Source organism: Bufo gargarizans, chromosome 11 (assembly GCF_014858855.1).
Source record: "Bufo gargarizans isolate SCDJY-AF-19 chromosome 11, ASM1485885v1, whole genome shotgun sequence".
NCBI lineage: Eukaryota > Metazoa > Chordata > Amphibia > Anura > Bufonidae > Bufo > Bufo gargarizans.
In genome coordinates, this window is record NC_058090.1 from 62466795 (window position 1) to 62480008 (window position 13214).

A 13214-nucleotide genomic window follows, 5' to 3' on the forward strand; every position below is an offset into this window, starting at 1 on the left:
TCAGCGTTCATATTGAAATGTATTTTCATATTCAATGTCTGTTTCTCTTTAGAGGGTGTACAGTAAAAACTGAATACTGAGTAGACCTGAGGGATTAAAAAGTAGGGGTATAAGGATTGATTCACATATATCTGCTCTGTAGCATGTTCTGTCTATTATATTTGGCATCATCTATAACACATGCAGCTTTATTGCCGCGTCTGTTGTGCAAAATGCCAAAAGGGGGCCCACTGAGGCTAATATGCACCTTGTGTTTTGTTATGAGCATGAATCAGTCAGCGCCGAGCAGCACCCCACTAAGCCCCACACCAACCGGTCCCTGGGAAAATTGTCTTGCATGAAACTGGTCATTGGTGCAAAAAAGGTTGAGGACCACTGCCATATAAGATACCCCATGTCCCCTGCTTTCAGCCCCTCCAGCATACAGTCCCATGTAAATACATAACTCCCTCTGCCTTAAGATACCTCCAGCATACAGTCCTATTTAAGATACATTCCCCTGCCTTCAGCCCCTCCTGAATACAGCCAGTCCCATGTAAATACATCACACACCCTGCCTTCAGCCCCTCCAGAAAACAGTCCCATGTAAATACATCACTCCCCTTGCCTTCAGCATACATTCACATGTAAAACACAACCCTCCCTGCCTTCAGATCCTCCAGCATACAGTCACATGTCAAATACATCACTCCCCTGCCTTCAGACAATCTAGCATACAGCCCCATGTAAATACATCACTCCCTCTGCCTTCAGCCCCTCTAGCATACAATCCCATGTTAATAATATCACTCCCCTCTCTAACATATATTATCTCCAGTACAAAGATCACTCATACTCCATTAAGCCCCTGCAAAAATGCCCCCAAGTAAAAAATAACAATGATTGTTCTCATTCACGCAGCGACCTGCAGCACCCGCTCCTCTCTCCAACAATGCGCTCTGTCGACTGTCGAGTCGACTCGACTCTCCTGCAAATCCGGAGGCCCCGCCCCATGGACTAGGAGACTCCGCCTCTTCCTATGACATCATATCTGCCAGGAGCAACTCCGTTCTAGTCACTACCGCGCAAGCATGGACTCTGGGCCTGAGGAGCTGATGCCACGGCTCCTTCCAGTAGGGAAGTGCGACCTGATGGAGGATTTCGATCCTGCAGTTCCCCCTCGCACACCGCAGGAATATCTGAGGCGGGTCCAGTAAGTAATAATGTCACGCATTACTGCTGAGTGTGTGCTGGTCCTACCTCTATGTGGAATGTATATATGGGGTTTGGAGTAGCGCTATTTTTTTTATGGTAATGTGTGCTTTGCAAACTTTGTCAGCCATCATTCAGAAGCAGTCTCTAGATTTGGTGTTGATTGGTATGCAGGGGGGTAGCTACCATGGGAACAGGGGAGACTGCTGCTGCTGGAAGGGGCCCCAAACTTAGGAAGGGGCCCGGGAGGAGGACAAATGGAGTTATTTTCAGGGTGCACTGGTATAACTCACCTTCCCTGGTCTTCTTCTCTGGATGCCCGCACTGCACTAATTCCTTGCAGTGCACAGCTAGAGGACATGACATAGTCGTTTAGGTTTATCAACACTGGTGTAAGTGACAACTGGGTTAGTTGCCCACACAAACTTGTGCTTTCTGTTGCCGTATTGTGGACCGCATTTGTGGATCCGCAATACACAGGCGCCATTCCGCATCACGGATGCGGATCTATTCACTTCAATGGGTCTGCAAATTCAGAGATGCGGAACAGAACCCTACGAAGCACTACAGAGTACTTCTGTGGGGTTTCATCCCGTACTTCCGTTCTGCAAAAAGTTAGAACATGTTCTATCTTTTTGTGGAACTGCAGGATCGCGGACCCATTAAAGTGAATGGGTCCGTGATCTGCTGCGGCTGTCCCATGGATGGTGTTCGTGCATTGCGTCCTGCGTATTGCTGGCCGCAACACGACCACGGGGCGCACACGTTCGTGTGCAGGAGGCCTCAGTCTTCTTGACTTTTCAGGACTGAGATAATACCGCAGCATGCTGCGGTTTTATCTCGTCCAAAATTCTGGAACACTTGCTGGAATGCCAGATCCGGCATTTTTTTTCCCATTGACATGCATTAATGCCAAATCCAGCCCTGAGTGTTCTGGCAAAAAAAAATGCTGGATTTGTTTTTCCGGATGACACCAGAGACATGGATATGGCATTTTAATGCATTTGTCACTCATCAGGATCCTGATCCGTCTGACAAATGCCAATGGGGAAATATTGCTAGGATATGCCCCCATTGTTTGATAGCTGTGACATCTATATCGAGAACGGACCCCCCCGGGGTGGTGGAGGGTGCATGCGCAGCCGCCCTCCGTTAACCACCTCCGGACCGCCTAACGCAGATGTGCGGTCCGGAGGTGGCAGCCCTGCGCAGAGTCACGCATATATGCGTCATCTCGCGAGGGCCGGGATTTCCTGAACACAGGCGCGCGCGCGCTCACAGGAACGGAAGGTAAGCGAGTGGATCTCCAGCCTGCCAGCGGCAATCGCTCACTGGCAGGCTGGAGATCCGATTTTTTTTAACCCCTAACAGGTATATTACGCTGTTTTGATAACAGCGTCTAATATACCTCCTACCTGATCCTCTGGTGGTCCCTTTTTGTTTGGTGCGACTTTACTGACCTACCTGTGTCCTCTGGTGGTCGATCCTAACACTACACTACACCCCCCCCCCCCCCGTCACTTATTAACCCTTTATGAACCCCTGATCACCCCTGATCACCCATGATCACCCCATATAAACTCCCTGATCACCCCCCTGTCATTGATCACCGCCCTGTCAGGCTCCGTTCAGACGTCCGTATGATTTTTACGGATACATGGATCGGATCCGGAAAACACATGCGGACGTCTGAATGGAGCCTTACAGGGGGGTGATCAATGACAGGCGGGTGATCACCCATATACACTCCCTGATCACCCCCTGTCATTGATCACCCCCCTGTAAGGCTCCATTCAGACGTCCGCATGATTTTTACGGATACATGGATCGGATCCGCAAAACACATGCGGACGTCTGAATGGAGCCTTACAGGGGGGTGATCAATGACAGGCGGGTGATCACCCATATACACTCCCTGATCACCCCCTGTCATTGATCACCCCCCTGTAAGGCTCCATTCAGACGTCCGCATGATTTTTACGGATACATGGATCGGATCCGCAAAACACATGCGGACGTCTGAATGGAGCCTTACAGGGGGTTGATCAATGACAGGCGGGTGATCACCCATATACACTCCCTGATCACCCCCTGTCATTGATCACCCCCCTGTAAGGCTCCATTCAGACGTCCGCATGATTTTTACGGATACATGGATCGGATCCGCAAAACACATGCGGACGTCTGAATGGAGCCTTACAGGGGGGTGATCAATGACAGGCGGGTGATCACCCATATACACTCCCTGATCACCCCCTGTCATTGATCACCCCCCTGTAAGGCTCCATTCAGACGTCCGCATGATTTTTACGGATACATGGATCGGATCCGCAAAACACATGCGGACATCTGAATGGAGCCTTACAGGGGGGTGATCAATGACAGGCGGGTGATCACCCATATACACTCCCTGATCACCCCCTGTCATTGATCACCCCCCTGTAAGGCTCCATTCAGACGTCCGCATGATTTTTACGGATACATGGATCGGATCCGCAAAACACATGCGGACGTCTGAATGGAGCCTTACAGGGGGGTGATCAATGACAGGCGGGTGATCACCCATATACACTCCCTGATCACCCCCCTGTCATTGATCACCCCCCTGTCATTGATCACCCCCCTGTAAGGCTCCATTCAGACGTCCGCATGATTTTTACGGATCCATGGATACCTGGATCGGATCCGCAAAACGCATGCGGACGTCTGAATGGAGCCTTACAGGGGGTGATCAATGACAGGCGGGTGATCACCCATATACACTCCCTGATCACCCCCCTGTCATTGATCACCCCCCTGTAAGGCTCCATTCAGACGTCCGCATTTGTTTTGCGGATCCGATCCATGTATCCATGGATCTGTAAAAATCATGCGGACGTCTGAATGGAGCCTTACAGGGGGGGGTGATCAGTGACAGGGGGGTGATCACCTTGATAACCCCCCTGTAAGGCTCCATTCAGACGTCCGCATGTGTTTTGCGGATCCGATCCATGGATCCGTAAAAATTATACGGACGTCTGAATGGAGCCTTACCAGGGGGGTGATCAATGACAGGGGGTGATCAGGGAGTCTATATGGGTGATCACCCCCCCTGTCATTGATCACCCCCCCCCCCCCTGTCATTGATCACCCCCCTGGTAAGGCTCCATTCAGACATTTTTTTTGGCACAAGTTAGCGGAAATTTTTAGTTTGTTATTGTTTTTGTTTTTTATTACGAAGTCTCATATTCCACTAACTTGTGTCAAAAAATAAAATCTCACATGAACTCACCATACCCCTCACGGAATCCAAATGCGTAAACATTTTTAGACATTTATATTCCAGACTTCTTCTCACGCTTTAGGGCCCCTAAAAAGCCAGGGCAGTATAAATACCCCACATGTGACCCCATTTCGGAAAGAAGACACCCCAAGGTATTCCGTGAGGGGCATATTGAGTCCATGAAAGATTGAAATTTTTGTCCTAAGTTGGCGGAAAGTGAGACTTTGTGAGAAAAAAAAAAAAAAATCAATATCTGCTAATTTATGCAAAAAATAAAAATAAAATTTCTAGGAACTCGCCAGGCCCCTCATTGAATACCTTGGGGTGTCTTCTTTCCAAAGTGGGGTCACATGTGGGGTATTTATACTGCCCTGGCTTTTTAGGGGCCCGAAAGTGTGAGAAGAAGTCTGGGATCCAAATGTCTAAAAATGCCCTCCTAAAAGGAATTTGGGCCCCTTTGCGCATCTAGGCTGCAAAAAAGTGTCACACATCTGGTATCGCCGTACTCAGGAGAAGTTGGGGAATGTGTTTTGGGGTGTCATTTTACATATACCCATGCTAGGTGAGAAAAATATCTTGGTCAAATGCCAACTTTGTATAAAAAAAATGGGAAAAGTTATCTTTTGCCAAGATATTTCTCTCACCCAGCATGGTTATGTGTAAAATGGCACACCAAAATACATTCCCCAACTTCTCCTGAGTACGGCGATACCAGATGTGTGACACTTTTTTGCAGCCAGGGTGGGCAAAGGGGCACATATTCCAAAGTGCACCTTTTGGATTTCACAGGCCATTTTTTACAGATTTTGATTGCAAGGTACTGCTTACACATTTGGGCCCCTAAATTGCCAGGGCAGTATAACTACGCCAAGTGACCCCATTTTGGAAAGAAAACACCCCAAGGTATTCCGTGAGGGGCACGGCGAGTTCCTAGAATTTTTTATTTTTTGTCACAAGTTAGCGGAAAATGATGATTTTTCTTTTTTTTTTTTTTTTTTTTTTTTTTTTTTTTTCTTTTTTCCTTACAAAGTCTCATATTCCACTAACTTGCGACAAAAAATAAAAAAATTCCCGGAGGCGGCAGCACTGCGCAGAGTCACGCATATACGCGTCATCTCGCGAGACGTGAGATGACACGCTTTGCCGGCCCGCGCATGCGCGGTTCGGGCCGGCATTTCGTCAAGGGGGTTCGCGTCATCAGCTTGCCAGCCAATGATCGTGGCTGGCAAGCTGATGATTTAAAAAAACAAAACAATCAAGTGCCAGATAACAGATCATATTAGTAAATATGATGTGTTATATGGCTGCCCTGCTCCTCTGCTGGTCCTTTTCGTTGGTTGGATCCAGCAGAGGAGCAGGCTTCACAGTGAGTAGCACCAAGAGTACACACTTAGCCCCAGATCACCCCCTGCACCCCAATTAACCCTTTGATCACCCCTTTGATCGCCCCTGTCAATCACTAGTGAAAGGAAAAAAGTGATCAGTGCAAACTGTCACTTTTTTTTTTCACTGGTATTGACCGTTAGGTTTTAGTATAGTTTAGGGATCGGTTAGCGCCCAGCCCACCGCACCGCAGTCACTGATTAGCGTATCGCTAATCAGCATTTGTACTTTTATAGTATTTGGAAGTGATCAAAACTGATCACGGTCAGATCTATAATAGTATTAGTGTCACTTTAGTTCGCCCTCCACCCAAAACGCAGTGTTTGCCCGATCAGGCCTGATCGGTCGCCCACACGTGTGTTCGCCCACACCCTCCCCACCGCAGTGACAAAAAAATATATTTTTTTTGATCACTGCACATTCACTTTACACACGCTGCGGCGATAAAAAAAATAAAATCAGTTTTGATATTTTTTATCAACCGCAGCGGCCTCCGGTACTTCGCTAGCCTCCCCTTTGTAAGACAGGCTTGCTTTTTTTTTCTTGGGTAGTCTCAGGGAATACCCCTAAATTTAGTTGCCCAAATGTCAAACGGGGTATTCTTCTGAAGAGGCCAACAGGCTTCTGACCCAGTCAGATGAGGAATTAGAACCCTCATCTGATGAATCTAGCGGGTCAAAATATGAACCTGTAGAAAGCAGTGGCTCTCTGACCCAAAGTTCAGACGAGGAGGTTGAGGTCCCTGATACCACCAGGCGTACCTGGCCCCGTGTCGCTAGACCACAGGTTGCGCAGGATCCGCTTCAAGGGCAGCAGAGTGGGGCTGGCGCTGTCGGATTACGTGGTGAGGCATACACCAGCAGCGCAGCCCTCCCTGGACCTAGTACCAGCACTGCCGTACAACATGGTGAAGTGGCGAGCACCAGAAGGGCAGTTGAAGCTGGTACGGTGGCACGAGCAGTAGTGACCCTGTCGCAGCCACCGCAAAGACGGGCCCGTAGAGCCCCTAGAATCCCAGAGGTGCTGGCAAACCCCGATTGGCAGTCCCCAACTTCAGCCGCACCTGTAGTTCCCCCTTTCACTGCCCAGTCTGGAGTTGGGGTTGAGACGGCTCAGATCGGTTCGGCCCTAGGATTTTTTGAGCTGTTCTTGACTGCGGAGCTCTTGGACATAGTCGTGGCCGAAACAAACAGGTATGCCACACATTTATAACCGCCAACCCGGGAAGCTATTATGCCCAGCCTTTCCGGTGGAAACCAGTCCAAGTTTCCGAAATTAAAACTTTTCTGGGCCTTCTCCTCAACATGGGTCTAACTAAATGCATGAATTGCGGTCATATTGGTCCACAAACCCAATTCATCACATGCCCATGTTCTCTGCTGCTATGTCCAGGGCACGTTTTGAGGCCATCCTGTGTTTCCTGCACTTTAGCGACAACACCGCCTCCCATCCCAGAGGCCACCCTGCTTTTGACCGGCTCCACAAAATTCGGCCCCTCATAGACCATTTCAACCTGAAATTTGCAGATTTGTATACCCCAGAGCAAAACATCTGCGTAGACGAGTCCCTGATACATTTTACCGGGCGCCTTGTCTTCAAACAATACATCCCAAGCAAGCGCGCCCGGTATGGGGTCAAATTGTATAAGCTCTGTGAAAGGGCCACAGGCTATACCCACAAATTTCGTGTCTGAGGGAAAAGATCAGACCCTGGAGCCGGTCGGTTGCCTTGACTACCTGGGGAGCAGTGGGAAGACAGTCTGGGACTTGGTGTCACCCTTATTCGGCAAGGGGTACCATCTTTATGTGGACAATTTCTACACAAGTGTGGCCCTCTTTAGGCATTTGTTTCTAGAACGGATTGGCGCCTGTGGCACCGCGCGAACTAGTCACGCGGGCTTCCCCCAACCGCCTTACCACCCGTCTTGCAAGGGGGCAGAGGGCCGCATTGTGTAACGAAGAACTGCTCGCGGTGAAATGGAGAGACAAGCGTGACGTTTACATGCTCTCCTCCATTCACGCAGACACCACAATAGAAATTGAGCGAGCAACCCGTGTCGTTGAAAAGCCCCTCTCAGTCCACGACTATAACCTTTACATGGGAGGGGTGGACTTCAATGACAAGATGTTGTCTCCGTATTTAGTTTCCCGCAGAACCAGACGCTGGTATAAGAAGGTGTCTGTATATTTAATTCAATTGGCTCTGTACAATAGTTTTGTTCTCTACAGTAAGGCTGGGAGAACTGGATCCTTCCTCAAATTTCAGGAAGAGATCATCGAGAACCTCCTGTACCCAGGAGGTTCCACGGCCCCATCCTCCAGTGTAGTTAGCCGTCTACACGAGCGACATTTCCCCAATGTCGTTGCTGGTACCTCAACCCAACCGTCACCCCGAATAAGATGTCGTGTCTGTAGCAGGAGTGGAATAAGGCGTGACACCTGCTATTTCTGTCCTGACCACCCTGCCCTATGCTTAGGGGAGTGTTTCCGGAAGTACCACACACAGGTACACCTAGCATAGGGATCACATCTCACCAGGACAGGCACACAGGGCTATTAGAGCCCATTCACATACAGCTGCTGCATACCTCTCCTTTCACCTGGGACAAAGTGCATAACACACTTCGCCACATCTTTGGGCGATTTGCGCTTTGCACATTGACCCATGGGGAAGGAGAGGTTTGTTCTATAAAGGTAAAAAAAAACAAAAAAAAAAACACACCAGTAAGCAAAAAGGTTAATGTTTAGTTCAAAAAGTTAAAGTTTATATATTCTGTTCCAAAGTTAAATAAATTGAGTTGCGGCCTGTTGTGTGTGTGTGTTTGTTTTTTTTTTTTTTTTTTTTTAACCTTCCAGGTGGACCAACCGATCTACTAGCTGCAGCACTGATGTGCATTCTGTCAGAAGCATTGCGCTGCTGTCAGATTACACGCAAGTCGTTGTATGCGGCGCTGCAAGACGAGATTTCTACTCTGCAGTAAAAGATACGTTTGCCAAGGCATACGAGCTGAGGAGGAGGCGGCGTTCCTATGCTTTGGAAAACACTTTGCATTTGACGTTACTTTACATTAATCAAAATGTAACGATTTTTTTGCAAAAAAATTACATTTTTCACTTTCAGCTGTAAAATTTTGCAAAAAAAACGACATCTATATATAATTCTTTCGCCAAATTTATTGTTCTACATGTCTTTGATAAAAAAAAATTTTGGGCAAAAAAAAAAATGGTTTGGGTAAAAGTTTTTGAAACGGCTCTGATTTTCTGAGCACCTGTCATGATTCCTGAGGTTCTACAATGCCCAGACAGTAGAAAACCACCACAAATGACCCCATTTCGGAAAGTAGACACCCTAAGGTATTCGCTGATGGGCATAGTGAGTTCATAGAACTTTTTATTTTTTGTCACAAGTTAGCGGAAAATGATGATGATTTTTTTCTTACAAAGTCTCATATTCCACTAACTTGCGACAAAAAATAAAAAATTCTAGGAACTCACCATGCCCCTCACAGAATACCTTGGGGTGTCTTCTTTCCAAAATGGGGTCACTTGTGGGGTAGTTATACTGCCCTGGCAATTTAGGGGCCCAAATGTGTGAGAAGAACTTTGCAATCAAAATGTGTAAAAAATGACCGGTGAAATCCGAAAGGTGCACTTTGGAATATGTGCCCCTTTGCCCACCTTGGCAGCAAAAAAGTGTCACACATCTGGTATCGCCGTACTCAGGAGAAGTTGGGGAATGTATTTTGGGGTGTCATTTTACATATAACCATGCTGGGTGAGAGAAATATCTTGGCAAAAGACAACTTTTCCCATATTATTTTTATTTTTTATTTTTATACAAAGTTGGCATTTGACCAAGATATTTTTCTCACCCAGCATGGGTATATGTAAAATGACACCCCAAAACACATTCCCCAACTTCTCCTGAGTACGGCGATACCAGATGTGTGACACTTTTTTGCAGCCTAGATGCGCAAAGGTGCCCAAATTCCTTTTAGGGGGGGCATTTTTAGACATTTGGATCCCAGGCTTCTTCTCACGCTTTAGGGCCCCTAAAAAGCCAGGGCAGTATTAATACCCCACATGTGACCCCACTTTGCAAAGAAGACACCTCAAGGTATCCAATGAGGGGCCTGGCAAGTTCATAGAAAAAAAAAATTGTCGCATAAGTTAGCGGAAATTTTTTTTTTTTTTGTTTTGTTTTTTCTCACAAAGTCTCACTTTCCACTAACTTAGGACAAAAATTTAAATCTTTCATGGACTTAATATGCCCCTCAGCAAATACCTTGGGGTGTCTTCTTTCCAAAATGGGGTCAGTTGTGGGGTGTTTGTACTGCCCTGGCATTTGAGGGTCTCCGCAATCATTACATGTATGGCCAGCATTAGGAGTTTCTGCTATTCTCCTTATATTGAGCATACAGGTAATGAGATTTCGTGCTCTGTGCTGAAAGAAAAAAATGAACCGCACAGATTTCTTCATTCGCATCGATCAATGTGGATGAAAAAATCTCTGCCAAAAAAAAAAATGGAGGGGAAAGGCGTCTGCCAGGACATAGGAGCTCCGCCCAACATCCATACCCACTTAGCTCGTATGCCCTGGCAAACCCGATTTCTCCATTCACATCAATCGATGTGGATGAATCATTGCCGGGAGATAGATATAGATATAGTGTGTTTGCCAAAGCATAGGAACGCCGCCTCCTCCTCAGCTCGTATGCCTCGGCAAACATATCTGTTACTGTAGAGGAGAAAATCCCGTCTTGCAGCGCCGCATACACCGACTTGCGTGTAATCTGACAGCAGCGCCATGCTTCTGTCAGAATGCGCATCGGTGCTGCAGCTGGTCGATCGGTTGGTCCACCTGGAAGGTGAAAAAACAAAACAAAAAAGAAAAAACCCAGGCCGCAACTTTTTTAACTGAACATTAACCTTTTTGCTTACTGGTGTGTTTTTTTTTTTTTTGTGTTTTTTTTTTTTTTTTTTTTTTTTTACCTTTTATAGAACAAACCTCTCCTTCCCCATGGGTCAATGTGCAAGGCGCAAATCGCCCAAAGATGTGGCGAAGTGCGTTATGCACTTTGTCCCATGTGAAAGGAGACGTTTGCAGCAGCAGTGAGTGAATGGGCCCTAATAGCCCTGTGTGCCTGTCCTGGTGAGATGATCCCTATGCTAATAGTGTACCTGTGAGTGGTACTTCCGGAAACACTCTCCAAAGCATAGGGCAGGGTGGTCAGGACAGAAATAGCGGGTGTCACGCCTTATTCCACTCCTGCTACAGACACGACATCTTTTTCGGGGTGACGGTTGGGTTGAGGTACCAGGAATGACATTGGGGAAATGTCGCTCGTGTAGATGGCTAACTACACTGGTGGATGGGGCCACGGAACCTCCTGGGTACAGGAGGTTCTCGATGATCTCTTCCTGAAATTTGAGGAAGGATCCAGTTCTCCCAGCCTTACTGTAGAGAACAAAACTATTGTACAGAGCCAATTGAATTAAATATACAGACACCTTCTTATACCAGAGTCTGGTTCTGCGGGAAACTAAATACGGAGACAACATCTTGTCATTGAAGTCCACCCCTCCCATGTGAAGGTTATAGTCGTGGACTGAGAAGGGCTTTTCAATGACACGGGTTGCTCGCTCAATTTGTATTGTCGTGTCTGCGTGAATGGAGGAGAGCATGTAAACGTCACGCTTGTCTCTCCATTTCACCGCGAGCAGTTCTTCGTTACACAATGCGGCCCTCTGCCCCCTTGCAAGACGGGTGGTAACGAGCCGTTGGGGGAAGCCCGCGCGACTAGTTCGCGCGGTACCACAGGCGCCAATCCGTTCTAGAAACAAATGCCTAAAGAGGGCCACACTTGTGTAAAAATTGTCCACATAAAGATGGTACCCCTTGCCGAATAAGGGTGACACCAAGTCCCAGACTGTCTTCCCACTGCTCCCCAGGTAGTCAGGGCAACCGACCGGCTCCAGGGTCTGATCTTTTCCCTCATAGATCCAAAATTTGTGGGTATAGCCTGTGGCCCTTTCACAGAGCTTATACAATTTGACCCCATACCGGGCGCGCTTGCTTGGGATGTATTGTTTGAAGCCAAGGCGCCTGGTAAAATGTATCAAGGACTCGTCTACGCAGATGTTTTGCACTGGGGTATACAAATCTGCAAATTTCTGGTTGAAATGGTCTATGAGGGGCCGAATTTTGTGGAGCCGGTCAAAAGCAGGGTGGCCCCTGGGACGGGAGGCGGTGTTGTCACTAAAGTGCAGGAAACGCAGGATGGCCTCAAGACGTGCCCTGGACATAGCAGCAGAGAACATGGGCATGTGATGAATCGGGTTCGTGGACCAATATGACCGCAATTCATGCTTTTTTGTCAGGCCCATGTTGAGGAGGAGGCCCAGAAAAGTTTTAATTTCGGAAACTTGGACTGGTTTCCACCGGAAAGGCTGGTCATAAAAGCTTCCCGGGTTAGCGGTGATAAATTGTGTGGCATACCTGTTTGTTTCGGCCACAACTATGTCTAAAAGCTCCGCAGTCAAGAACAGCTCAAAAAATCCCAGGGCCGAACCGATCTGAGCTGTCTCAACCCGAACTCCAGACTGGGCAGTGAAAGGGAAAACTACGGGTGCGGCTGAAGTTGGGGACTGCCAATCAGGGTTTGCCAACACCTCTGGGATTCTAGGGGCTCTACGGGCACGTCTTTGCGGTGGCTGCGATGGGGTCACTACTGCACGTGCCACCGTACCAGCTTCAACTGCCCTTCTGGTGCTCGCTACTTCACCAGGTTGTACGGCAGTGCTGGTACTAGGTCCAGGGAGGGCTGGGCTGCTGGTGTATGCCTCACCACGTAATCCGACAGCACCAGCCCCACTCTGCTGCTCTTGAAGCGGATCCTGCGCAACCTGTGGTCTAGCGACACGGGGCCGGGTACGCCTGGTGGTATCAGGGACCTCAGCCTCCTCGTCCGAACTTTGGGTCAGAGAGCCACTGCTTTCTACAGGTTCGTATTCTGACCCGTTGGATTCATCAGATGAGGGTTCCCACTCCTCATCTGACTGGGTCAGAAGCCTGTAGGCCTCTTCAGAGGAATACCCCCTGTTTGACATTTTGGGCAACTAAATTTAGGGGTATTCCCTGAGACTACCCAAGAAAAAAAAAGCAAGCCTGTCTTACAAAGGGGAGGCTAGCGAAGTACCGGAGGCCGCTGCGGTTGATAAAAAAAATATCAAAACTGATTATTTTATCGTCGCAGTGCGTGTAAAGTGATTGTGCAGTGATCCCCAAAAAAAAATTTTTTGCCACTGCGGTGGGGCCGGCGTGGGCGAACGCACGTGTGGGTGACCGATCAGGCCTGATCGGGCAAACACTGTTTTGG

The 13214-nt window shown here is 48.0% G+C and overlaps 1 protein-coding gene across 2 annotated transcripts in view; it reads left to right on the plus strand.

The window, feature by feature from the left end:
• The first annotated feature begins 1044 nt into the window (after positions 1 to 1044).
• GEMIN2 (gem nuclear organelle associated protein 2) overlaps positions 1045 to 13214 on the plus strand; it is a 273847-nt gene continuing 261677 nt past the window's right edge. For both annotated transcript variants that reach the window (XM_044271557.1, XM_044271558.1), the window contains exon 1: positions 1045 to 1192. In XM_044271557.1, the coding sequence (XP_044127492.1) occupies positions 1071 to 1192 (122 nt within the window). In that variant the 5' untranslated portion in view covers positions 1045 to 1070. The remainder of the gene's footprint in view (positions 1193 to 13214) is intronic.